This window comes from Xiphophorus couchianus, chromosome 20 (assembly GCF_001444195.1).
Source record: "Xiphophorus couchianus chromosome 20, X_couchianus-1.0, whole genome shotgun sequence".
Lineage (NCBI taxonomy): Eukaryota > Metazoa > Chordata > Actinopteri > Cyprinodontiformes > Poeciliidae > Xiphophorus > Xiphophorus couchianus.
Genome location: NC_040247.1, coordinates 18,446,977 through 18,474,336, shown reverse-complemented (window position 1 = coordinate 18,474,336; position 27,360 = coordinate 18,446,977). Strand labels below are relative to the sequence as shown.

General features: G+C 37.9%; 1 protein-coding gene across 1 annotated transcript; it reads left to right on the top strand.

Moving 5' to 3' along the window:
- On the top strand, positions 1-27,360 carry c1ql4b (complement component 1, q subcomponent-like 4b). Its single transcript, XM_028002112.1, has 3 exons — positions 1-488; positions 1,465-2,550; positions 24,319-27,360. The coding sequence occupies exons 2-3, from the start codon at positions 2,011-2,013 to the stop codon at positions 24,496-24,498; spliced, it is 720 nt and encodes a 239-aa protein (XP_027857913.1). The 5' UTR covers positions 1-488; positions 1,465-2,010; the 3' UTR covers positions 24,499-27,360.

Genomic DNA, 27,360 nt, shown 5'->3' with positions numbered 1-27,360 from the left:
CAGATGATGTCGAGGAGAGAGAAGCAGGACAGAAAATACAACAAGTGACTGAACTGTTGCTCTGCAAATGAACTGACTGTGCGCCGCAATTTACGCACATCTAAAGTCTGGAAAAGTGACCTATCAACGCTCGTACGCACTTTTCTGTCCTTTTGAAGGACTGTATAGAGTTTAATTAAACAATATTATTAGATGTTTTTTTTTTTCTCTCGATCTGCTTCGGATCGTTTTGGAGCTTGGACTTGGGGTGCAGCACTCCTGGATGAGATGGTCAAAGTTTAAACGCTGTGGAGGATTCTGGTTGATTCGAGCTGAGTTGGGACCGAAGCGCAGCAACTTCGAACCGATGCGCCGGTGAAGGCGCTCAGTTTTCCGAAGGATTTCGGTCCGGGTTTGGAGCAGAAGTGGCGTCTTTCATCGTGAACCCCGCAGAATGAACACAGACTGAACTCCGGGGCTAAAACGCAGGCAGGAAAAGCAGAGTTTTGGTAAGTCGGTTTGTTGATTTGTGCACGACGCTTTCAAAAGTTTTGCTTTAAATTACTTGCTACCTGATTCACTCGTGAATGCGCCAAAACATGCACAATAAAGTAAACTATATTAAGTCTTATTGCTATTAAAACCTGACGATGTTAGTGGAATAACCTCCCCGCCCCCAATAATTTTCTGTTTACTTATGTACTTACAATATTACTATATTATTATATCGTCATTATTTGTGTTATTATTATTATACGTTTAATCTAAATATAATATTTTAATGCTTTATGATTTCTAAGTCTATTTTAAATTCGGAAAACTGTCAATTAAGTGCAAAACAATTTCATATTTCGCATGCATCTTTTCCCTTGTTTGCATTTTAAGGCGACTTGCATTCCTATGCTGCTTATTGTCACTTTGCTGCATGTTTCATTCCTCCTTTAAGTTATGAGAGTCACTTCATTTGATGTTTCATGCTCCTTGTAAGCTTCCTTTCACTCAGTTCCCATTCTTCAGATGCAACCCCTTCCTCATGATAATCACCTCATAGCACATACTTTTATCTTTTCCTTTTTTCTCAGTAAAATGGTAAGAGAATCCCTTCCCCTGATGTGTGTAATAAGATATTTCCTGCTTCACTCAAACTACTTTTGAAAGAACAGATTCAACTCCCATTCCTCAGATTGAAACCCCTTTCTTTTACTAGCTGTAATAAATCTGTGGTGTGAATGCAAGACCATCCATCCATCCATCCATCCATCCATTTTCTGTTCACCCTGTGTCCCTAATGGGGTCGGGAGGGTTGCTGGTGCCTATCTCCAGCTATGTTCCGGGCGAGAGGCGGGGTTCACCCTGGACAGGTCGCCAGTCTGTCGCAGGAATGCAAGACCAGATTTCTGGAATAAATCTTGGACGCGAGCAGGAGAAAATAAAAGCAGTGAGATTTAGCCATTCCCTTGCTCTTCTCTTCTCATTTCTAAACAGACAAGCGAGGCGCCTTTCCCTGAATGTGGAGGGTGAGATGAACTCCAGTGGGAATTTTGAAGACCCCACCTGACAGCTCCTCCCTGTCTGAGAAACTGAAGGATTTTTCACTGGAGCGTCCACAGCCACAGAGCAGGAAAAGAATAAAAACCCCTTAAATTTAACATTTCGTCAGCTGTGAATGTTTTGCAATGTATGATGTGTTGTTTTAAATTGGATAAAAGTCACCAGACCATGTGAACCAGAGAAAAGAGAGAAACAAAGCGGATGTACAAATGGGGAATCTGTCATTCCCTCCCCTCTGAGTACTGACATTCCTCTTCTTGTCTGTGACTCTTAGGATCCTTGAAAAGACTGAATTTCTTTCCCCTGTCAGATAACATCTGACATTGTGTCTGACGCTTTCCCCTTTGAGTAGCTTTCTGACCCAAGGTCAGCCTGGCCGGCACAACCATTCCAGCCAAAGGGGAGGAGGACTTCCTCACGCTGGCCGCCTCACGGCTCAGCCGCAAGAAACGAGTCATTGGGGCTGGAGTCGGAGTGGCCATGGTCCTGGTCCTACTGGTGGCCATTCCCCTATTGGTCCACACCACAAAGGGGGCCGGGTCCGGAGGTGGTGGCACACACTATGAGATGCTGGGGAGCTGCAAGATGGTGTGTGACACGTTGAGCCCCCCTCAGGGAGAGCTGACTGCCGTCTCCCCACAGCCTCCAGACTTCCCAAACCGGAGAGGCAAGCAGGGGTTCAGAGGAAGCCCCGGACTTCCTGGTCCTCCGGGGCCTAAAGGTCCACCTGGAGAGCCTGGTAAGCCCGGTCCGCCAGGCCCACCGGGTCCTGGTCCAGGTGGATACGGCTCCTCCGTCTACACTCCTAAAATCGCCTTCTACGCTGGTCTGCGGAAGCAACACGAGGGGAGCGAAATACTGAAGTTTGATGATGTGGTGACCAACGTGGGGAACTACTATGAGCCGAGCACAGGCAAGTTCACCTGTCCTCTGCCTGGCATCTACTACTTCACCTACCACGTTCTGATGAGAGGGGGAGACGGGACGAGCATGTGGGCTGACCTGAAGAAGAACGGACAGGTGAGTGTCATACAGGTGTTCTTTCTCCTCAAATGAGACTCTAGTTATGAACACAGAAATGATTCCAGCGAGCCTGGAAACACACTCAATATATTTTTCTGGGATTTTCTGTAATACTCATGGACAAAGTGGTGGATCATTATAAAACAGAAGAAAAATCCTACATGGATTAACATTTTTTTTTTCAAAGGAAAATCTAAAAAGTGTGGCATGCTCTTGTAATCAGCCACCTTTACTGTTTTATCCCAAAATGAAATCAAGCACAACCAGCTAGCTTCAGAAGTCAACGAATCTGTGGATAATCCACAAAAACTTAAAAGCTTTAAACGTTTAGCGACGATCCAGCCAAAGTTGCAATACTGTAATTCCACCACACTTTCGCTATCTGAAAAATTCAAACGGTTTCTAAAAGGGGAGATGTTGCACTTTCCAGGCAATCTCAGGTTATTACGGTAATTTCCCCTTCGCTATAGCAGGAAGTGAAATTAATCTGAGGGGCAATCTTTTAATAGATGGTAAATTGCAAAAATAACTTGCTAGATATTGAAAGTTCCAGTTATTATGGATAAATGGGCAAATATATTTATTTACAGGACAGTTAAAGTACTGCGTACAATTAAAATAAGCAAAGACATCCATTATATCAATTTTTCATTTAGGATATAAAGGTTAAACAATAAAGCAGGCCTGTGGTAACTTTGGAGGAGCTCCAGAGACCCACTGCTCATATTGAGGAATATATTGACTTGACATCCATTAGCTACACAACCCCATTTATTTTTTATGGAAGAGTGGCAAGATTGATAAATCACTGACAGAAAATCAAAAGTAGTTCATTGACCAGTTTGCCACAAACATCCTTGATGACTCCGTCCTTATCCTGGTGGTGGCAGCATCAAACTGTGGGGATGCTTCTGTTTTTCCAGGGATGGGGAACCTAATCTAGAGGTTTTATATGGGGGTAGAGGTTCACTTATTTACAGTCAGAACTGACGGCCCAGTCAAAGCCCAGGGACACAATAAACAAGAATAAGAGGCTGTAGTTCTCTGTTTACAAAAGGTTAAAATACAGAAGCCCAGTACAAACACGTCACACTTTCTAAATTTTGACTCGCAAATATGATTTAAAATCATGTGTTGGTTTATTGGTTTATTTATAACATCCGCCACCCCCCATGCAACAACAAAAAAAAGATGTTTGTGTTGTAATATGTAAAAAGGTTCAAGATATCCTGATACTTTGTCAAGGTACTGCAGGCTCAAAAAATGTGAAGTACTCTTGAAAAATACATCAGAAAGCTAAAGTTCTTCTTAGTCTGATGCACAAAACCTGCTTCAGTGTTCTTGTAAGATTCAAAGGTAGAAATGTAGTTACTTTGTTAAAATCAGAAATCTTTGCTCTAAAAAACTTTAGAATATATTGGAAAATTACTCAAAAAGGCTACATTTATTAAAAGGCTGATGTTTGAATAATTGAAAAGTTGAATATTTTTAGGATGGTAACCAAACAACATAAAAAACAAATGTTTAAAAACTCAAAAAAAGAAAGTCTGACGTAGAGGTTGCAAATAACTCAACAAGATAATAGATATATAAGAAAATTAGGTATTTCACAACAGTCAGAGCTTTTTCACAACAGTTTTAAGCTACCTTAAGAAGGTAGCTTTTTACTCAAAAGCTACCTTAAAAAGAAGCTTTTTTTATTGCACAACTTGCAAACAAGGGAAGAGGAACGGAGTGACAGCCAAGCGATCAAGAGGATAACAATCCTCCTTGTCTCTGTGGAACGAAGCCAAAATGCAACAGCTGGCTATTGTCCTCTGAGGGACTCTGACTTTAGCGCTAATAAATAAACAAGTCCAAATGCCTGGAAAACGCCTTCCATCTGGAGAACAGGGACAAGCTTGAAGTACTAAGCCTTCAGTCGGATTTTTGACATGTGTGCTGCACTGAAAAAGCAACGTCCAGGGGATTGCAAGAGAGAGACAAGAGAAAGAAAAAAAAACGAAAGAGATGCTTTGCATTAGCACAAGTGTTCACTGGTGTAACATTTTCTGCACATAATTTACACAGTTCATGGACTAACAGCATACAAGAAGACACCATTGCTGCACCAGATACACATGTTCAGTCAGATGATTTATTAAATCCACACTCCAAAAGATGTTAAAAAATGTGTATGCAGTCAGAGAATTTGGCAGCCGACGACCTAACACTGGCAAGAACAATTTTGTCAATTATCATCCCTCCAGATACTTGAATAGAAAAATACTTATAATTTCAGTTTCATACTGTAAGTCCACACCTGTTATTCAAAGCAAAAAAAAACAAACATTTTAGGTGAGAACCTATGCTAGATTTTCAAGTGTTGTATTTGTCCAAATCTTGCAGAGATTAATAAAATCCTGAGCTGTAACAGAAATCTCACTCTCTGGTCGCTTGTCCATCTTCATAATGTTAAGGTCTTTCTTCTCCATAATTTTTCTGCAGTCAAGATTAAATAGAGAAACAGTGACAGCATGCAAGAGATGTTTGAAACGATACCAAAGCTGTACAAGAGTATGAGTCCTTGTGGTGTAAATAAGACAAAGTTTTATTCTCTTTAATCTGATATATTACAGCATATATGAAGAAGTTCTGGTTTTGGAAGGTTCTGAATTAAGATCAAGTTTTCTCTACTTACTAAAGTGATTTTTCGGAGGGATCTCTTCAGTGTTACAGTTTTTTTTTCAGTGGCTCTTTGACCTCAAGGCAACAGATCAGTGTGCTGCTTTGTGGGAGGTTTCCCTGCATGCTCTGGGTTCATCCTACCGTCTAAAACATATTCAAATCAGATGTTTTTTCCTTACATTTCAATGTTTCATATTAAACAAATTTTAATATCAGGCAAAAATAAGCTGAGTAATAACCAAACTGTTTTCAACTTTAGATTTTTATGTACTAAGGGGGAAAAAAACGTATAGAAACCAATTTGATCATTTGTGAAAACATAATTTCCCACTGTGTTAAACTATGATTACTGTTTTCCCCCCCTCTATTTTATTACTTCTAGACATGTAGAAAGAAAAGACCACTTTTAATAGAATCTGTCTGTCAACATGCAGTAGGCTAAAGAATCACAGTAAGATCCAGGAAGTTTCAAATGAACCCAGAAGAACATCTAAACTCACTGCAGGTCTCAAATGCTTCAGAAAATGTCAGTTTTCATGATTTAATCATAATAAAAACACTGGGCAAAAAGATCCAATAAGGAAACTGGATAAAGCCTTTACTGGCCAAAGAGAACGCAACAGCCCGTCTCACATTCGGCATTCAGCATCTTGACGATCATCAAGTCCTTCAGGAAAATAATCTGAAAGCCAAAACATTTGTGTAAGTTAATTAAAGAAACCACTGATTCTGCTCTCAGGCAGAGAAGACCTGAAGGAGTTCCGATCAGTTTCTGACCTGAAGCTCAAACACACCTGGGTTCTGCAGCAGAATAATAATCCAAGGAACATCGATAAGTCCATATCTGAATGACCCAAGAAAGCATCAAGGTTTTGTACTGACATATTTAAAGGATTGTAACCCAACTGAGAAACTGTAGCATTGTGTGAAACATGCTATTTTTTGTTATATATAAAAGAAAACTCCAATATGAATGATTTAAAACAATGATGTGAAGCAAAATGGGTCAGAATCTCTCCGGTGACGTAAAAGACTCACTGCCAAGTTGTTTTTTCTCTAAGGGAGCCACAGCCAGTCGTTAGGGGGCATTTACTCTTTCACATAGGGTAAAGTTGAGTTGGATAGATTTTTTTTTTTCAAAATAATTTAAAAACTGTTTCTTATATTTTCACAGGTCACCTTTATCTGGTATTAGAATTAGCTTTCATGACTTGAAATGCTTAAATGTTACAAAGGAGCAAAAGGAATCTCTAGGGTGGCAGAAACCTTTTCACAGCACTGTAAGTTATCATAGTTTTAAAAATTGGTTTATTTATGAGCCAGAGACAGATTTTTCACGCTCCTGGTGGGTTCGTCAAAAAAATTATTGTCACAAAGTGCGATGAGAGGTGGTGAGGAAGATGCTGTGGACCCAGGTTGAAATCAGGGAAGTGATGATTTTAATGATGACGAAATACAAAAATACAAAAAGTCCAAAATCCAGGCAGCACAGAATGAACGGAAGGCTAAGGCTCAAAACTGATAGCAACTGGTAACAATGGATATCTAACACCAGGTTTGACACGACAAGACAACTAGACAAGACAGATTAGACAAGGACCTGACAAGGAATACAGGTGGGTTTAAATACACAGGGAGACAATCAGGAGAAAACATGGGACAGCTGGGGACAATCAAGGGGTAGATGGGACAACACAGAGACTCAACAGAACACAGAAACCTAAATAAACACACAAAAAACCCAAATCACTACAATTATATTGTATATGTAGAATAAAAACTTCATCTTACCTTCATCATTACTCACTAAGAACACCTGGATGTTTGCATAACTTTGTAATAAATGAGAGGAAACGTTTCCATTATTTATCTGAATAGGTTGGGATCATTTAATTAAATGTAATCATTTCTTGTGGTGGTTACATCACAACTTGTTTAAACTCTGATTGATAATTTTGTAAATTTAATTTAATATTTAAAGTGTCTGTTTTAATTGAATAATAACCCTAAGCATTTTGTAATTATATATGTTGTCATAATTGTATTGAACTTTTAAGAAAAAAAGAAAATTATACTGTTTATTGTATTGGTGTGATAAATTTTCAGATCACACCAATACACCAAATGTATAATTATAATTTGGACCTGGGGATGTGTCAGTATAGTATCTTAGAATTTATCAGCTTAAAAAATATAAAAAGAAAAACACAAAGTTATGGTTTGTTTGTCTTGGGTCAAATCCTCCTGAACGTTTCTGTTTTGAGGTAATCTGCTAACAAAAAGCTACAAAAAGCAAGATAATGTCAAGTTTGTTCTATTTTTTAGTGTGATTTGTGTTCCCCAAATGCAAAGATCAGCTCGTAGTTCATATTTTATGTAACTGACTAAGTCCATAAATATAGTTATTCCCCTATTTCATTGCTTTTGACGGAGTGAACAGGCAAAGTTAAGAGGACGGACAGCTAAATGCCAGATATAATTGGGGGTCTTGGCTAGTTGCGCGTCTGCTCTGACATTGTCATTCCTGTCTCCTCCTGCTGTTAAATCTTTCATTGCCTTTAGATGAGATCTTCTCCCCTTCACCTGTGCCCTCCTTTACGCACACATGCACACACGCAGGCACTCACCTTCTACTGTCCCCGTCCACACTGTCTATTGACTCCTTCCCCATTAATTATTTTTCCATCAACTAAATTATTTAACTCAATTTATAGCTGAACTTGGCTTACAGGTTCATTGCAGCTGCTGCATATTCCTGTGAACAGAGAAGCGTTCCTGCAGAACAGTGAAGCGACTTTGTGGGGACATAATTGTTTAATCACCAGGCGAAGGCGCAGATTCTTTTTTAATTTTGAAACAAGTTATTGTGTTAGCTAATAGTAAAATTTGTTTTTATAGGATGTCTTTGTTTTAGATTCACCAAAAGGCTGTTACACCATTTGTTATCTCTCCACGTGTGTTGACATGCAAGAACAAGTGTTATGCAGATCTAAACAGAAATAAATTAAGCTCCATTTGGAAACATCAGGTTCTGTAATGAATGAGTGTTCTTAATGATAGGTGTTTGAATTGGGATAAAGGGTTAAAAATGTATAATTATAGTTTAAGTTAACTTTATCATGATGTTATTTTTTTCATCAAAGTTCAGTGTCTTGTAACGCTGAACAGCCAGACACTGAATGTTGATTTTGTCTTGGACAAAAGCTCTCGCCAAGAGCACATTTATCTGATTACAACCATGAAATAAAAACAAAAAAATTCTGTAACTTTTGCCTTGAGGAAATTAACCCACCAGGATGCGTTTCACATCTTGATTTTACTTAAGCATATGAGCAGACAAAATCCTGTAAGTTAGACACATCTAAGTTGTTCTTTCAGGCACTTAGATTCAGGATTGTTGGAGAGAAATGTTAATTCAATAAGCTGCAGCTTCTCTGCACGTCTTTACACAATCTCCTGTTCATGGAGATAAACAACATGTAACCTGATAAAGGTTGTAAGTTCACATTATGTTTTACATAAAAAAACAAAGTCAAAGGCAGCTTAGTTAAGACTTGAGGCGTAGGTCTAAATGACCAATATGTCCTCCCAAAGTTGAGCTGCGACCTGCTGCTCACCTGCGCAGAGACCACACAGCTTCAGTGCGCTCCTAAATGTGAAAAGCTGCATCTCTTTCTCAGAAAATTATCCTAAATTTGCTACTAAAGTATACAATGTAGATCTTTTGTTTAACCCTAAAAGAGCCTCCCTTCAATGCGTCACACCTTAAAACCTGTATTTTTCAGTTTAAAGTCTTCAAATATGTGAGGTGAACTCATGAGTGCATTTGTGCATAACGCTGCTCCCAGTGGTGGAACCTGGCCTCGGCACCTGCCCCGGTTTTGGACTCAACATCCAGGGCAGGAATGCTTACCTTTGTGTTCTGATTTTTCTTGACGAGGGGGAAAGGTGCTGATGTACTGCACATCCAAGTCAGAGTTTGTTGAAGTGAGGGAGCAGTCTGTATGTCATGGGCTGCATGATCTGAGTTATGACCCTGCTGACTGGAGAGTTTTTTGCTCAGACCCTCATAAAGAAGCACAGCAGAGCACAAGGGGCTAGTTTTTACCAGGCTAACCCTTAACATACCATAAAATTTGTTACAAAGTGGCTTTCAGACAACAAACCAAGGTTTCAGAGCCTGAAAATTTGGGAGCAAAGCTGGAAACGTGTGAGAGGAAGGTGGCCTACAAACCTGACTCAGTTACAATTGACCAAATTTCAGTAAAGTATTCAGAAAAACCTGTGAAAGGATACCCAAGTTGTATATTTTAAAAGTAAATTCTACCAAACATTGATCAAATCAACGTAAACTTATAAATTTAAAACATTTTATTAAAAATCTCAAATAGAAAATGGAAGTAGCTTCGAAAGTCCTAACTGACCAAAAATGGAGAAAAGAAATTTAAAGACTCTTAAAAAAAAAAGCTATGGTTGCTTTTATGCAGTGTATGTAAATATTTGGTTTACTATAAATTATAGTTGTCTTTTTGTGATCATGTGAGCATGTCATAACTCGCATCTTTCTTTTGTGTATAAACCAGATTTAGTGCAACATCGATAACATTAGCATAGTAGGTATAAATTAGTATAGAAGGATCAGGGGCATATTTTATGCATCTGTTTAATCATTTTTCATACATTTAGCAGAAACAGCAGAAAAGATTTTGGATGCTAAAAATGCTTCAATCCACTGAATGAAATTAGGAAAGTGATTATAGTTTTTAGTGCCTGTGTGTGCCGTATCTTTCACAGCATGTAAGGATGTGTGTGAACATGTGTGTATTAGCTCAGAACAGTTGTCAGGTTGATACGCACTGTTAATCAATGTCTTGTCAAAGGGAGCTGATAACGAGGCACATCCCACGGAGAGATCACTGCAGGGACAGGGAAGATGCAGGCGAGAAGTCTGACATAAAGAGGAGCGGATATTTACAGGACGGCCATTTTTTTTAACGTCGTGAGGAGTTGAGGAGCAAGAAAAGCAATTTGGTTGTAAATACAGGGAAAAATGGATATATCAAGCCCCTGTCTCAAACACTTGCTAATGAATCATGGAGCTGATGTGCAAGTTTACAACTCATTTGCTTGATTAAGAGCTCAGTGAATTGAATCTTTTTTCCTCTCAGTATGTCTTATAATTCATAAAAAGATTGGTGTTGAGGTGGATGACCTTTTCAATGGATATATAATTCACGACCAATATGTATTTTGCCCTTTACAGTGAGGAGCGTGGAGGATGAGTATGAATATTTATAGCTGGTACAGAATCAGTGAACCTGGTCAGCTGGTCAGTTTGCAGGTGTGGAAAGACTTATGGAAAAACTAGGTTTTCACAAGAGCACACTGTAAATAAGAATACCCCAAATATACCCAATAAAACTAAGGCAACACATTACAAAAATATTATTAATTATGAACAAGAATCATATCCAAACAAATCCCATATAACAGCATAGAAATGTAAGTCAAATGACAGATAAGTACAATCAGTAATGTCAAAAGCAAAGTATGTAAAACTACCAGGCAAACCAAAAGAAATGTATTGAGTAATTTATTGAAACAGAAACTTTGCATTTTCAATATTGTAAAAAAACAAGAGGACTCAACTACTGGGTTTTCACTTAAAAATGCCCTAATAGTAATAAGTTAAATTCACTGACAATGTGACAATGACTGAATGTGTTCATGTGTTCAGAAACAAAATTATTTTGTTTTATTTATTTAGTTTTTAAACAGGTTACTAGGGAACAGGCTGAGCTTCGGTGGTGTTGCTAGGTGAAGGTGCAACGCCTGCTGATTTGTGACGTTACATTGAGGAGGTTTTTGAAACAGCTCATTTTCCAGACACAAAAAACTTTAACTTATCGCTAAAACCAGCTGGGGGGGGTTGTTTAGAAGTAGTAGAAACCCAAATTTAAGAACAGAAATGTGCAAAATGTAAATTTTGCATAACATCTCCTCTTTAAGGTTGAGTTTAAGCGCCCTATATAGGGAGTTCATTTCTGCCTATTGTATTCTCATTCCCTCATTCATGATCCATCTATCCTGACTACAGGGTTGGTGTCAAAACATAGTTGGACCATTAAGTCAAGAGCTTTGCTTTTGTTGCCCAAGGGAGCAATCGACCTTTATGAACCACAGCTTCACAGTAAGACAAGGTGACTCTCCTTCTGGCTCCTAAATCTTTGCTCTGCAACAGTGCATGTTGAAGATGAAGGTCTGAAGACTTGAATGGAAAAATATCATCTACAAAAAGCAAATATGAGAACCCAATGTTCTCAGTCCAGAAACCTTCCTCTCCTTGATTATCAGTGAGAACAAACAGCCCAGATGGAGTTTAACCTGCACAGGTAGCAACCTTTCTTTTTAGTATTATCATGCAAAAACATCTTTTGCTTTGGACATTCACGCACCCATTATTTCCACTGAACGCTCCATAAGATATATTGAGAAAAATGGATTTGAACCTTGTCTAATTCCACGAAGCACCAATTGACTGCACAACCAAACTCCTATGAGCAATCATCTGTGAAGATAAAGATCTGGTCTGCTGTCCCACAGCAAGAGCAAAATCCACACCATTCCTTCTGAATCGCATGAGTAGTTTGTTTTGTTTCCCAACACCTGGAAGTAAAATTTCTCTGGGAGGCAGAGAAATGTGATTCATTTCTAGTTTTAATTAAAAAGAGTTTGGTGGTAAGGACTGAGGTTCCATGTTGTAAAATAACAAGAAAAAGAAAGGCATAATGTTAATTAACCATATTTTCCACAGGTAAAGAAAGGTTGGATTTAAAATGGCTACCTATATTAAGGAAGCTGCAGAACATATCTTCCTTTTATGTCTCTTTAATCCTCAAAGAACATGAAAACTGGATCCAACTTACGCTGAAAACAAACTTGGCATCAACCAGGAAAAGCCTGGTCTTCTCTAGAAGCACCATGGCTGTATTCTCCATATAGTCATATAATATTTTCCTAAAACGTTGTTTAGTGTCGTCACAATTACCCATGTTCAGATCAAACTCCTCGGTTTGAACAACAGTCTTTCAGGCTGTACTTGAATGTGTTCATTTAAGTGTTTGAGCACAAGTTATTCTCCTGTTCAACAATGTAAGCTATCAAGATAGCCTCAGATAATATATATATTTTAAAAGAGGTTTTTTGGATTTATGCAGTACTAATGGTTTCCAGACAGAAGAGACGGATGTGAAAACTGTTCCAGCTTCATTGTGGTTTGAATAATCAATCTGTACATCATTGTTTTCTTATGCATATCTTTAAATGTGAGGGTTTAACCTAAGCAGCTACATGAGGTAATTAACGAGATCTTTGAGCTAATTAGATAATTAAATAAAGCACTCAATAGTTGTGCTGATGACAGGCTTGGACTCAATTAGAAGGGAGGAACGGCTCGCCACCAGACAGCAGGTTCGATGCTATTGTGTGAGGTGGAAGCCGCTAATTAGAGTCTGAGTCAGACAAGGTGTCAATATGAAAGCACTTCATTAGACAGTTTTAACTTTATCTTATTTTGGCATATTGTAGCTGCTTTTTATTCTGCTATCTGAGTCTTTCCAGAAGAAATCATATACTTATCGTCGGTATATGATTACACGGGAGACACAATGTGATATGAAGGCATAAGAAGATTATTTTAGACCTCATTTCTTGCTTGTAAGAAAAACAAAAAAAAGCCTCCTTTATATCCTGCAGGTTTACATCTCTGTCCTATTGTCTTCCTGACTATACACATTCATGCTCATGCACACAGCTATTATTTGACTATATGTTTCCCTTTTAATGGCCGAGGCCATTATATTCTGCAGACCAAAAGGGCTCAGCTGGTTGCTGGCTGTGTTTGGCCTTTGCCTTTGTTGTTCCTTCCTGTTTGCCTCCCCATTATGTCATTGTTCCTCCTCATCAAGGAAACAGAGGTTTGTCTCAGTTATAAGCAGCAGAGTGTCACAGCGTTGCTGACATTTTCAGGTTGAACAAGAAGAATTGCAGAAAATCTCGCAGTTAGCATTTTTTGAGACTACATTATGTAAATGTGATTTAGAATGATGTTAAATGTGGATGTTTAATTAGGATTTTATGTGATGAATGGCATTTGCTCTGTTAGTTAAATCAGGGTGTTTATTGTGGCTAAATGCAGCGTTTGTGTCTACACAGGTGCTTGTATAGTGGATTTGAGGGACACATATTGGTGATGGTGGTACTGACATAAAATCCCAATCCTAGTAATCCACACATGCAAAGATATTAACACACATAAATAAATAAGTAATTAATTTGGCTATGGGTGACAAAACAGCAAGCACTCATCAAATTAAAATATGAGATGCAAAATGGGACCGGAAGCAAGTAAACCATGTGAAAGTGTAGAGGAATACAATTATGTTAATAGTTAAAAATTATCTTGTTTGGCTAGTGTGCACTAAGGCATGTATTTATCTAAAATTTACTGTGTCCAATGGACTGGGTCATTCTGACCTAGAAGTCAGGAAGGAATTCAGATTTAAACTGTTGTAAACACGTATCCAGCCAAATGTCTTAATGTCCCGCCTGTGGACTTTTCCGGAAAACTCCGATAGCCTTTCAGCAAAATGCGAGCCAAGAGATCTGCGTCAACCAAAGAAAGAACTGGACTACAGCTGCACTGATTGCAGCTTTCTGGTCGATCGCTGAATACTGATCTTTTAAAAAGGCTAACTTACCGATTCCGATTTTGGCCGATATAATTTTTTTATCTGAAATGTTGCTCAATATACCAAGAAAGTTGCTGAATTGGCAACAATGACGTGACTATTGTTAACGGTAAATGTGCAGACATGACCTGGTCGGCTGGTTTGTCAGTCAAACCTCTCTCACGGGAGAAAAGAAAAGCACAGTGGTTGATTTTTAGACTTTTGCCAAAAGTTGATAACATCGGTGGATTAGATCGGCTTCACATGTAAAAATCGTCCGATCACCGATCTCCCAAAATTAAGGAAATCGGCACAGATAAATCGGCTGGCCGATAAGTCGGTGCACCCCTAAACTGGACTGATTGAGAACGGCACATACACATACAGGGACAGACTTTAGTATAAATACGCCCTGCTCTCTCTGAGAGTTGAGGGTTTCTGTGAGAATATTGAGAATGTGATTTGTGTAATGCAGGAGCGCCCAGAACCCTCCAGCTGTGGCCCGAATGAAGCAGACATAAACGGAGTCTGGTGTCATGATTTGTTTTGTTAATAGCAACCTTTACCTCTCCAATAAGTCAGTAATTAGAAGGCAATTCTTTGGCCTCTCAGTAGTGGCCATTAAAAAGGTTTCTCGTGACTTTTGAACCTTGTTGTTGCAAAACATACATATATCATTGGTTACAGACTGATTGAATATCCCAGAGAGCACTGTTGGAGCAATGGCCATGAAGTAGAAAGAATTACATTTCACTATAATCCAGCCACGATCAGGTGCTCCTCTTAAGATTTTTTGGCAGAGCAGACAAAAAAATAACAATATTTGCCATAGAGCTAATGACCTTTCATAGAGCACTGCAGAAACACCTGAAATCAATAGGTGCAGTTGTTTAAATTAAATAAATTGATAATGCATTCAGCAGCCATGCCCTGTCTGTAGAATCAGTGTAAAAGACTCCACTGTTGAAGAAAGAGCTGAAAGTCATTTGAAGGTTGTTGCTGAATATTTGGACAAGGGTTTATGAAATACTGGGAGAATATCTGGTAGAAACAGACAAAACCATGTGAGGAGGAAAATAACACTGCACTTCAGCCATGGGGTTTTTTGCATGTTGGTCCTCGGTGTGAATGAAATTTACTGAGAAATTTTTTACCAGTATCTGGGGTCACTGTAGCAAAACAATGACCCAGATAGTCAGGTCAATTCTCAGTTGGTTTCAGAGAAAACAAACAAAGCTTCTGAAAGGTCCAGCTCATCACATGATTTGAGTACAATCAAAAGAAATATGGAAAAAAAGCTAAACCAGAGTGTGAAGGAGATGTCCCCAAAAATGTAAAAACTTCAAGAGAGTTTGTTGGAAAGACTGGGACAAAATCTCCCCCATGCAATGTTGAAAATAAAGGCTTTTCTATTAAGCATTATGCACATTTCAGGTATCATGTTTAATATTTGCCTCCAATCTCATAACATTTTACTGTGTGAGTTACTTGGGTTGGTGGGAATTTCATTTCTATAACACCATTGAAAATATATAGTTTCCCCACTGCATGTCAACTTCGGTGCTATGTGGTGCAAGAAATACTATATATACATATTTAGAAAGAACTTCAGAACAGAGGGTTGGCTGAAACTGGAGCGCTGTAGGTAGACCAACCGGAAAAACCCCTTTATATCCAATTAAGCCCTCTCCTCTTCCCTCAAAGGTTTCAGTCTAGAGCCAATTAGAGACTTTCTAATCAACATCTTGACACCTTGGGTCTTGAGTGTCATGGCAAAATATTAGCATTTAGTATGCCAATTAGTGTGTGAGTCAGCAGTGCAGGAATAGGGTTATATGTCGACCTGCATAATAGAAACAGCTGGTAAGGAGGCAGAGACACAGCAGCCATTTCAAAAAAGAAGAAAAAAGGCCATTTCAATTGCCCTTCCTCTTTCTCCCAGTTCATGCTTAAAGGTCCCTCAGGTAACTTTAAGAGACCCTGTCTCAATCGCTCGCTCCGCTCCGAGAGGTCTGTACATCACAGTGAATGAATCCTGTCAGTTTTATTACCAGAGGATCAAGGTGCCACAGCAAAACAAAACAAAACACTGAAAAAAGAGGCCTTACATGGAGACCTCCGTCCCCGGACCTCATTTAAACCCCCTCCTACTATGAAACAGGCATGCTTGATCAGTTCCTTAGCTCCATCTCCATCACCCATAGCCTCTCTAAACTTTGGATTTGTGTACTTGAAGCTTCATCTCTACACACCAAATATATCTTTATTATTTATATTTTCCCCTGCAGGCTACTAAAAATGACATCAATCTGTTAGCTAAATACATTTAAAATAAATTTGTCACACGAAACGGTTGGGCCCAGTTGGAAATACAGATTTTACCAGACATTTATCCTTGTCAGATAGATATTTCTATGCTGTCACTTTTTTCGTCTCTTGCCCCTCCTACCCACTTCACCCATTTAATGTTGCCCATCTAATGAAAAGTGTTGGCAGTGTAATCTTCTCTACTGTCTCCTGGGTCTCCCCTTCTTCCCTGTAGTAGCAGATCAAGTCAGAACAGCGTTGGCCCAACAGACAGAAATTCTCTCCCTTGTCGCTATCAATCTCCACCGCTGTTGACAATAATCCTGATTTGCCTTTCCTCTCTTGCTTTCACTCCCAAAGCCCCAGTGCCTTCTCCTGCCCACTTTAAGAAAACAAGATTTCACTCTGATTGGTACTGACAGCTGCACCTTCGGACTCATCTGTGCAGGTTTCATTGTTTCAGCACACGGGCAAGAAATTGATACGTGTTCTCTGGTAATGGGTTAAACGCTCAGATATGAGATGCAATTATTTAATCCAACTAATGCTTTACACATTTAAATTAATCACCAAAGTAGAAATTTATGTACACATTTTGATTGTTTTTTTTTCTTTTTTATTGTGTTAAAAACTTATACAGATTTTTATTTTTTTTGTCAAAGACTGTTTCTTGTGAGGGAGGAGAAAACATTTAAAAAGAAAATGATGAGGAATTTTTGTCATATGGTTCTTTGCAAAAGTATTTATACTAACTTTTTAATTATTATTTAAACCCGTTAGAAATACCAAATTTAAAGTATTCTGTTGGGATTGCATAAGGCAATGTAAAACTGCAAGAATCTGTTTTTAGTTTTTTTCTCCCTGTTCTTCAATTAACAGGTATGGTGTCTCCTGTATTTGCGTTCAGCCCATTTTAGCCTAATGCCTCCAAGTAAAATCCAGAATAAGCAGCTTCTTTTATAAGTCTACTAGTTATTACACAGAACCTGAGTGTCATTTAATCTCAGGATAAGTACACAGCAGGTTTTTTCGCATAGCACATTTCAGCCACATGGCAGCTCAAAGTGCTTTACAAGATCAAAACACGGCAAAGCAACCAACCATGAAACGAGTGACAAACATTACATTTTATCAAATGTCAACATTTGTGAAGGCTGCAGGGGTTTGTCAGAGAACATTAGCGAACTAACAGTATTGTTATGAACAGGGAACACAGCAGACAGGTCAGCAATAATATGGAGAAGTTGGTTGACCAGGCAAGACGACAAATAGTCAAAGAATCAGTTAAGAAGTGCAAGGTAACTCTGGTGGATCTGCATAGCAAAAAACTCAAGTTGGATGATCTCTCATCAAGCACTAATTTTGCTCTTTATATATTAGGGCTATGTAAAAGGGTGAAAACTTGAAAATAAGAGAAAATCTGTGACATGAGTAGGAAATAGCTGTTCATAGACCCTCTACATGAGTGGAAGCTATGATATCTTTGCTTGAGATATCAATGTCTACATTTGCAAATCTGCTTGAGAAATACCCCCAGTCTCAACTTTGTAATCGCAGCAAAATTCTACAAAACGCTAACTCAGCAGTCCAAGAATAAATGCACATTACACTTTTCTGAATTTTATTTTATTTTTTAATTTTTTAAAAACCCAAAACATTTTCCAAGTTTACAGTTGTGACATGATACGCTGGGAAAAACTTTGAATTTGTAAATACTTTTTAAATGCACTGTAGCTATGAATTTAAAAACAATTCAATCTAGAGGGTTTTGTTTAGTACCAAAAAGTTTTCAGAAAGAAAATATGACAAATTTAATAACTGCAGGGGTCTTGTCATGCTACTGTAAAATGACTTAATGTGAGATTAAGACAGTGTATCTTAATCACACTGTGTCAACTACAATTGGTGACCACAGCTATATCCTAAATGCCAGACTCTTGTTAATATGTGTTTAAAACGTCCGAAGAAGAGGATGTGTTCCCTGGGTCACTGTACTTACAGAAGGAGAGAGGAACCATGAATTAATCATAAACACACCACAATAAATGTCAGCATCTCCACTGTCTGAACAGAGGCTAAACAAACCTATGTGTCTTCTAAGGAAGTCAACCATAAGCCATAAATAACATTGTGTCCTTTTGGCTGGCAAATATAATTAGCTGACGTTCATATTTAAAGGCCATTTCACTGAGGTAGTGTGAATATCACTGCAGCAACATTTATTGGTTTGTATGGGTCACTCAAAGTGTGATTTACGGTACCATTGTTCATTTCTGTATGCATTGTATATATGGTAGGGCAAGCTAGGGTTAACTGGAGTTTTCTGTAAATTTTAATGTAATATCCAGTTGGGAGATCCAATAGATTCCCTACATCTGAGCCATCTACAGATTTTTTTAGCTTTCAGATCCTTTAAGTGATTAGTAGAGGCTTTGTTTGAGTGGTTTAATGCAAAGTTATTAAACCTGCTGTTTGATCGACCTCAGTGTGGAGAAACACATTGTAATTCTGATGGACAGTTGAGCTAAGTGGTAGTTTTCAAATGAATTTTTGCCATTTTTAAAACCAACCCTGTAAAATTTAGATAATCATACACCTAAACCAATAATTAGTAATTTCTCTGACAGATTTAGACCTAAATGATTTTTTACCCTTCTCCTTTTGAACTTGTAAAATGCTTATACTTTATGGTTGTTCTTCTGTTGCTTGCATTTTAAATTTATTTATTTTCTTTACATATAACTGTTTATGTTTTATTACACTATGTTTGATAAACTCAAACTCATTGACGAAAGAAGTTTTATTCTGATAGAAAATGATGCAGGAGTTTCTATACTAAATATATTTTTGTGTTATTATATATATAAATAAATATATATAAATACATATAAAAATAAAAATGGTATGCCAAAAATTATTCATACCCTTCTGAGTAATTACAGTGTTACAGAAATAAAAGCCTTCCTATAATTGTCATAATCCACTTATGTTTTGACGATTTATCATTGGTGATGAGTTTGAAGTGTTTGAGCCTTTACATAATCATAATCTTACGATTTTCTATCAGGATCATGTCAGGACTCTGGTCTGGCCACTGCAAAACATTAATACTACAGTTGGAAGAAATATGTTGGCGGATTTAAAACATTATTTTATCCCTCAACCTGCACTGGTATGAATAATTTAGGAACTGTGAGGATACACTCACCGTTTGGGTGTACAAGGCTCTCTGACGTCTAAATATGATAAGTTTAACTAATCAGACAGAAGTTCAGACAGTCGGTGTGTGGAGGTGAGTAAATCTTCATCATTGCCAACACAACACCTTCATGGTATATTGCTGTTCTGGGATCATTGCTGAAGTCATGGGCATCTTTTTCAGTATGAAGCGTAAAGTTCAGATCGTTCATCTGTTTGTACCTGCGTTGGGTTGACAAACAACAATTTATAGTTATTTTTAAAAAATATATTGCAAGTCTACAATAAGGAAATGTGGTTTTGTCTCCAATTGATAAATTGATTGGCACAAGGTCGCTCAGTTATTCTCATATTCTCAGTCTTCTTAAGAGACAAAAGGCATCAACTGGAATCAAAACCAAAGTCAATAGAAAAATGTTGAAATTGAACATATTCAGGAATCCTAATTAAGTTAAATACAACGATACACAAGATTTGAAAATTTTTACCACTGTGGAATTGCTTGCATAAGTGAGATTAACCAATAGGCAGCAGTTTGATTTTTGTTGGTAATAATGGAAGTAGGCAGGGGTAAAAAGGTAACATAAATAAAAATTGGGGCATGAAATGGTGATGGGGTGAACTGACCCAGCACCTTCGGACACTATTTGCTGATAAAATTCAGAGAATCACATAATATTATACCTTTATGTCCTCATATCCAGTGAGCCTGTTGTTTGTCCATTAAAGCGTTACGCAGAGGTAACTGGGACCAGTCCACAGCATTTGTCATTACATGCTCCGTCTCAGGATTTAAAAATTAGACTGATCAAACTCACACATCAAATGCAATGGTTTTAATAAATAGGCAACGCAATTTGCTTTGTCTATAAGTGGTTTTGGCGTTCTTTGTTCATCAGTGCACTGTTCTCAAAGCTAGTTATATCTGGCTGACAGCCTTTAGCTCAGCTGACGGTGCCGTCTGGGGAATTTCGCCATTCAGCCATGCAGACAGATGTACAAGTTGTCAGAATCTTCTTGTTTTTTTGTTTTTTTTCTAAAACCTATTAGGTCTCCTGCGGGGAGCTGTTCATTCTCTTTGGAGCAAGGCACACTTGCTCTTTAAAGCAACAAAGAGCCACAAATCCTTCACATTTTGTTCCTCAGGTGTTCGCTTGAGTTTCACAGAAACAAAAGGAGAAGAAGAGGCACTTCTATCGAGTGTGTAGTATCTCATCCTGGCCTCCCGCTCGTATTTCATCGGCCCGTTTGACCACTGCTGCCTAGCCTGCTCCCCCATTTATTGTGATTGTATGGAGTTATTGAGGAGTTGAACCTATTAGGCGGGGATCTGCCATGGCTGTCAGACTACCAATTACAGTAGCTTGCAGCCATGTATAGCCTGGCTTAATGCATCTGGACAATATGGGAGGGGTGAGGGATGTTGCAAGGAGTTGGGGGGAGGGCGGTAAGGGAGGATGTGTTGGTATTTTGGGGGTCGGGTAGGGTTTCTCTGGAGACCTGCTATAGTAGCGTGTCGTTAATCAATCCGATTTAGACCGGACAGGGACACACTTAGTCGCTGCTCCCGCCAACACTGGCATGGCGGGGGAGAGAAAATGCGTGCGTGACCTGCATCTTATTCCAATGCGCGGACACAAAAAGATGGATAGATGGGCCGAGAATGAAGAGAAAAGGATAGGGTGGGGAAGGAGAGAGGGATGATGGAATGGGTGAGAGGTGTGGTGGGGGAGACAACAATTAATGGAGAGATGTGAGCAGAATTAAAACAATGGATATGTATTGATTTATTTCCATCTTTGGAACGAAGCAAACATGTTCACCTTGTTGCTGCTAAACAAATGCTTTTACAAAAAACATAAATACGTTCAGTTGTATTGAAGAAAGGTGACAAAGGTTGGATGTGAGAAAAAAAATGTTATTTTGGACTTATTTGATTTATCTTTCTGATCACATGAGGAGCTTGATGACTGGTGGAGATGATGAACCATATCCTCCATCAGACTGAGACCCAGAGGAGGAGACAGAGGATGGAGTTGGGGCATTATATTTGCATTCATTAATATGTATGCAGATGCATGCTTTATTCTCCACTGTTTGTCTGCTCGGGTAGTTTGTTACTTGGCCAGTGAAAGCTCAATTTATTATAAGATTTGCTTACGGATTGTAAAAACAGACTTCAGTGAGGGTGGATGAAAACAACACCTTTTCACATTTTTAACTAAAAAATTGATAAAGAGGCTGATATGCAGCTTTATATCTTTACTGTAGAACTATTCTCTAAAAAGATACAGCAGAAATTGTGTTCATGACTTTGTTTCGAGCTTATTTTACTACTGCGACATTCATCCTTGTCATTTCTCAAGACAGGGGCCACAGCTAAATCATTGCAAAACATTGCAGTAACAATGTAAACTGTTCTGTAAATAAAGTCCTCATCAGAAGACTTTTTATTCAATAAAGAGGGAGGTTGTTTGGTTGTTGCTTCATAGTAGGTGATGTAAGGGTTTCATATCAGTCAATATTGATAATTATTGATTAGTTTTTTGCTTTATATCTGAAATATCTGAAATACTGCCAAACTGGAGATGTGACCTTTTCTCTTTTATTCACAGTTTTCAGTCTATGGCGTTATTATTATTATTATTTATTTTTTTAAGCCGTTATGAAGAATGGTGGTAAAATCTTCTGATGTGAATATTTCTCAGCAGGTAGTCGCTAAGTAACCACAAGCTACTCAACGGGTTGTTGCTAGGTAACCAAAGAGTGAGTGAGTTAGTTGATTCCACCAATCTTGCTTTGCAGTTCTGACGTCAGTGGACTTCAGTGAATATTTTATATATTGAATATTCTATTATCTTATGACATTGATGATCATGTCTCTACTGTGAGATATTGATTTACAGTCAAGCCCTACTTCACATTTACATATTTTACCTAAACTTCATATAGTTACATAGTAATAGACACTATTACACTTTGCTATATGGTGTCTAAATAACCTAAAATGTTAGACCCACATTTTAAAGGAACATTATTCACAAAGTTCTGGCTTTTGTCTCTCTTGCAAACTTTGGTCTGATTATGTTTTTTTAAAAGAGCAAAGGCTCTTAAACTCCAGTGAACTTTATACTTGTAGAGTTTCTTTCTGATTGTACTTTCACTTTAATTGAAGCTGCTGTAGGTCCTGGCTGGGTAACAACGTCCCGAGATGATAAAATTGTGATTAATATTAATTAATATCCATTATCCATCCCCACATATTTAATTTGTTTCTTACAGAATTTTTACTTTAAAAGGTGATTCTAAAGTGATTTTGTCATTGTTCATATGACTTGAAAAAATTTGAACTTTTAAAAAAAATTATGTTAAATATCCATATACTCATATACAGTTGTTGATAACTTTCTTCCAAAAACTGTAATACTAATATTTCTGTACAAAACATTAATTTGGACTCAGAATAAGTCCAACAAAGTCAGTATGAGTGATGAGAACATGCGTGAAAGAAGGATTTGCTGTGTAAGCTTTAAATGCCGGATAAATTATCTGATATGTTCCCTGACACCTTCATCCCTTGCAATCCCCCTCTGCTACAGGTGGATCAGGTGTCAGAACAACAAATCTCTGGGAAAAAATTGATACTGACTAAGAATGTGCTCTCAGATGGAGGTTTGAGGCCAAAGATCACTGAGCATCTCATTTATCTACCCAGTGAGCAGGAAGGGATCAGCACTGATGACATTAGCCCCAGATCACAGTATGAGCAAACTGGACGCAGTATCTTCCAAATAAACTGAATCTGATGGTTGATTGTGAAATAATTGTCTTTTACAAGAATCTTCCCATAGTGCTTTGGTTTAAATAGAAATATAAAATCAAAATGACAATTCTCACCATACTTCAAAAGCTAAATGAACCCCTCAGACGTCTTGACAGTTTTTGAGTCACAAGAAAAGCGATCCACATTTAAACTTAACATAACAAGCGGTTGCTTTCCAGGATCAGAAGCATAGTTATGGTATATGGTGTATGTTTAGGATCATTATTCTTCTGTGAAATTGTCTTTTTCCATTTGGTCTTTGTGTTGCCCTGCTAACCAATTCCTAATCATCCGAGGGTAAAAGTTTGCATTAGGGGTTTGAAACAATTGAGTGTTCTTGTGGTATAGTAATACCAAAACTGATATCAGCATAACCAAAGTCGACTGTCATTAAGGCTCTGGAATGGTTCTGATATCAACCAATTTGGATTAAATTTACACATGCTGCCCAAAACAAAGTGATCAAATCTAAAATTATGAAGCTTGTTGGTGGCTACAATAGTATGGTTTAGGTGCAGCGAGCTAAGGGGAATTTATCCAAATCTTAGTGGGGGTATGTGTATGTATATATTTGTATGTATGTATATATGTATAATTTTAGCTATGTGGACATTATATGAAATCCACCATGATATAAACTTGTGCACCCACTTCCTGTTTTTGAATCTCATTGTATGTTGTACAATCAGTTAGAAGTCGAAAAGAACAAGGTTAATGCATCATTAAAATCCATTAATTTAAGTGCTATTTATGATGAAGATGAGTGCATGTAATGAGGAGGTGAGTACTATATGTTCAATAGTGTTCTGAGATTGTTGAATATGTGGATTAATTTGTCTGAATAAAGTTTAATAATTGAAAATGGGACCTAACTGAATAGAGAAAAGATGATTTCCAACAATAAATCAAGATTCTTATGGAAAAATACGGCAACAGAAATTAAATTAGCAACATGTAAAAAATAAAAAATAACTGAAAGGTTTTCCCTTTGGTTTTAATGTTTACTTTGAGCCTTGATCTACGGTCTTGTCTCTATGCCAGGTGAGAGCCAGCGCTATCGCCCAAGACGCAGATCAGAACTACGACTACGCCTCAAACAGCGTCATCCTGCACCTAGACGTGGGCGACGAAGTGTGTGTGCAGCTGGACGGGGGCAAAGTTCACGGTGGAAACACCAACAAATACAGCACCTTCTCCGGCTTCCTCATCTACCCCGACTGACAATATAATCCCACCTCCTCCCCTTTTACCCTGTGATCGAGCAAAAAGTTTCCTCCTATTTCTTCATCTAACACATCCTGCCATCCATTTATCCTCTCTCCATATAATGCATATAGTGACATGACAACAGAGTTAAAGAAAGCTTGTGTAAAAAGAATACAATGTACATATATCAGATAAGATTGACTCATGATGCACACACTTTTGTGTTGTTTAATAAAATGCCATGTACAGTATGCGTAAGCATGGCTAAAATAAATCATTTTCACCTTACTCCAATCATTTTGCTGTTTACACATTATTGAACTTCAGTTTTTGCTCAAAGACAAACCAACTGAAATGATCTCTGAATGTAGACTGTCAATCCGGGCAGAAGTATTCGGCTGCAGCCTCTTGCCCTCACTGTGAGATAGATTTCCATTATGACTGTGGACATCAAACAAGAAAAAGGCATGAATATATTGATCGCAGCTGATAATTCAGCACACCTCTCGATTATAACGCCGTGTGTTGTATGTCTGTGTTAATGCCTGTGTGGAAGCATACGAGTGCGTTTTTGCCTTTAGTTCTGTGGAAGTGTAAAAGCATCCTGTTGTTGTTGGTGTAATTTGCACAGAAAGGGGAAGGAGGGAGTGAAGCTGCTGGTAACAGTCCCGTAATACACACAGTTTGTCAATACCGAGGTTTAGCTTCGAGATTGATTCCTGAGCCTCGGAGCAACATCATGTTGTGGTAACAAGCTGAGATTTTATCTGAAGCCCATGCTCAGTTACACATTAAGTTCACATATATAGTATGTCGTATTTATTGAAAATTTATTAAAACCTTTTTTTTTTAATGAGATGGAAAAATGTGGATAATTATGATGTCATTTTTGATACAAATTTACTTTCTTCTCAACTTAACTTACTTAATTTTTTTCCATATATGCAGATTTTAATATGTTGAAAATCAACCGCCCAACTTCTCTCATCAAAAGTTCGCAGTGCTCATCTAAAGTGGCTTGCTTCCTTTCACACTTGACTTTTAAGCTTAGTCTATACATTTTCAGTAGGCTTGAGAGCAGCACTATTCCTAAACTTTAATGTTTGTATACTTTATTTATTCCAAAAGCAGTTTGGTTTGGGATGGTTGCCCTGCTGGAACACCCAATTATGTCCAATTTTAGCCATCCAGCTGGTAATTTACCATAAAGTTAAATAATTTGGGGGTTATTCTTAATTTTTTCATCTACTTGGCGCAATTAGCAGCAAAACAAACTTCAGTATGATGATACTATGACCATGTCTTCAGGTTTGAAATTATAACTCTGACTCTTTGATACACACCTCTCACCAAACTGCTCGATTTTTGTGTTGTCTGACCTCAAAGACTTTCTAAAGGGGGTATTTGGCTTGTTTATGTGGGCAGATGCGAACTGTTGTCAAGTTTGAGCGTGTTGATTCAAGGAAAGGTGTTTTTTGTGTTCCTGTGGACTGTCAAAGTCGTAATTCAGCATCATCCAGTACATAATAAGCTCCAGACTCGATAGGTCTCAGTATCGTTCCTGAACATTCCAACCAATTTCCTTTCCCGTGAAAATTAAACACAAATGGGTGTTTCAATGGGACACTGATAAGCTCTTCCAGTTTGCTAAAGGTTGTCCTTGTACAAGATTAAAAAAATAAATACCGTGTAAAGGACGTATTTTCGCCTACATCCAACCCTTTGAGGCCTGGGATAAACGGCAAAACAGACGGCATGCCACATGTGAAGTTTTTCATTCAGCCATGAATCATGCAAAACCACTTGAGTGGCATCCTAAAGCGCACTCAAACACACAACAAGCTGAAAAGGAGCATAATCTTCTTAAAACACATATCTTGGAGGTTCTTTACAAAGTGCCAGCTCCTTGAATTAAAAGAATAGAACAAGAAAGATTCAAAACCTCCTCTTTAGCTCAGCACAGAAAGATGGTTACTGTAAGGCAGGGAGGAGCCTTTACTTTAAAATGTGTTTTTCATTACTTCATTGTAAACTGACACATATTAAAATGTTTTTCTTTTCAAAATGCAGGTGACTGTTGTTGACTATTACTGCCATTTGCCATACGTATAGGTTCTTCGTGCCTTATATATATATTTTTCTTTTGAATACATTTCTTTCCCTTATTAAAACAAAGATATGTGCAGAAGTTGATCCACAGGATGCAACAGAAACAGAGAGGGATTTCATATTTTCAGCCACAAGTAGTCCTTATGAATATTAAGCAGAAAAACTCTACTATGCACCTTTGTTTTTTAACTAGAAGACAATAAATTCTGTAAACATTGGAAAACGAGATAAAGATGTAAGCAGAGAAAAAAAACTATTTGTAAGTCAGTTTATTTCTGCATGGATGCTATCCCTAAAAGAAATTATGTGAAGAAATGAGTTGTAACTCTCACTTGTCGACATAGTGAAGGGAAGAGTTTATAATTATGCCTAATATTGACCTCAATACTGCAAATGTATCGTCTGCCTTTTTGTCCCAAATATAAAGCATGACTCTTCTCTCATGTGAAATAATCTGTTCATCTCATAATTTTCTTGTTGTGATAGAAAAACTCACCCAACTCCAATATTTTACTCCTCCAGTTCCCCCCTCTGAGGCTTTCACAACACCTCAATGACATGCTGCATCTCACTGTGTGTGTTCTTACAGGAACTGTTACCTGTGATTGGAAAAAGTTTGAATTATTGTCACTGTGCATTTGCAAGCTGAGTTGTGTGTTTTACTTTGTTACTGTGATCTGCAGTGTTTTTTCCCCCCCCTGAAAGACCATAAAATACAATAAAAAAAAGAAAATTCTGAACTATTTCACTGTAACTAAGTCCAACAAA

Coding starts and splice junctions, on each gene's coding strand:
- c1ql4b (XM_028002112.1), top strand. CDS start 2,011: ATGGTCCTGGTCCTACTGGTGGCCATTCCCCTATTGGTCCACACCACA. Junction 2,551..24,318: donor ACCTGAAGAAGAACGGACAG/GTGAGTGTCATA, acceptor TCTCTATGCCAG/GTGAGAGCCAGCGCTATCGC.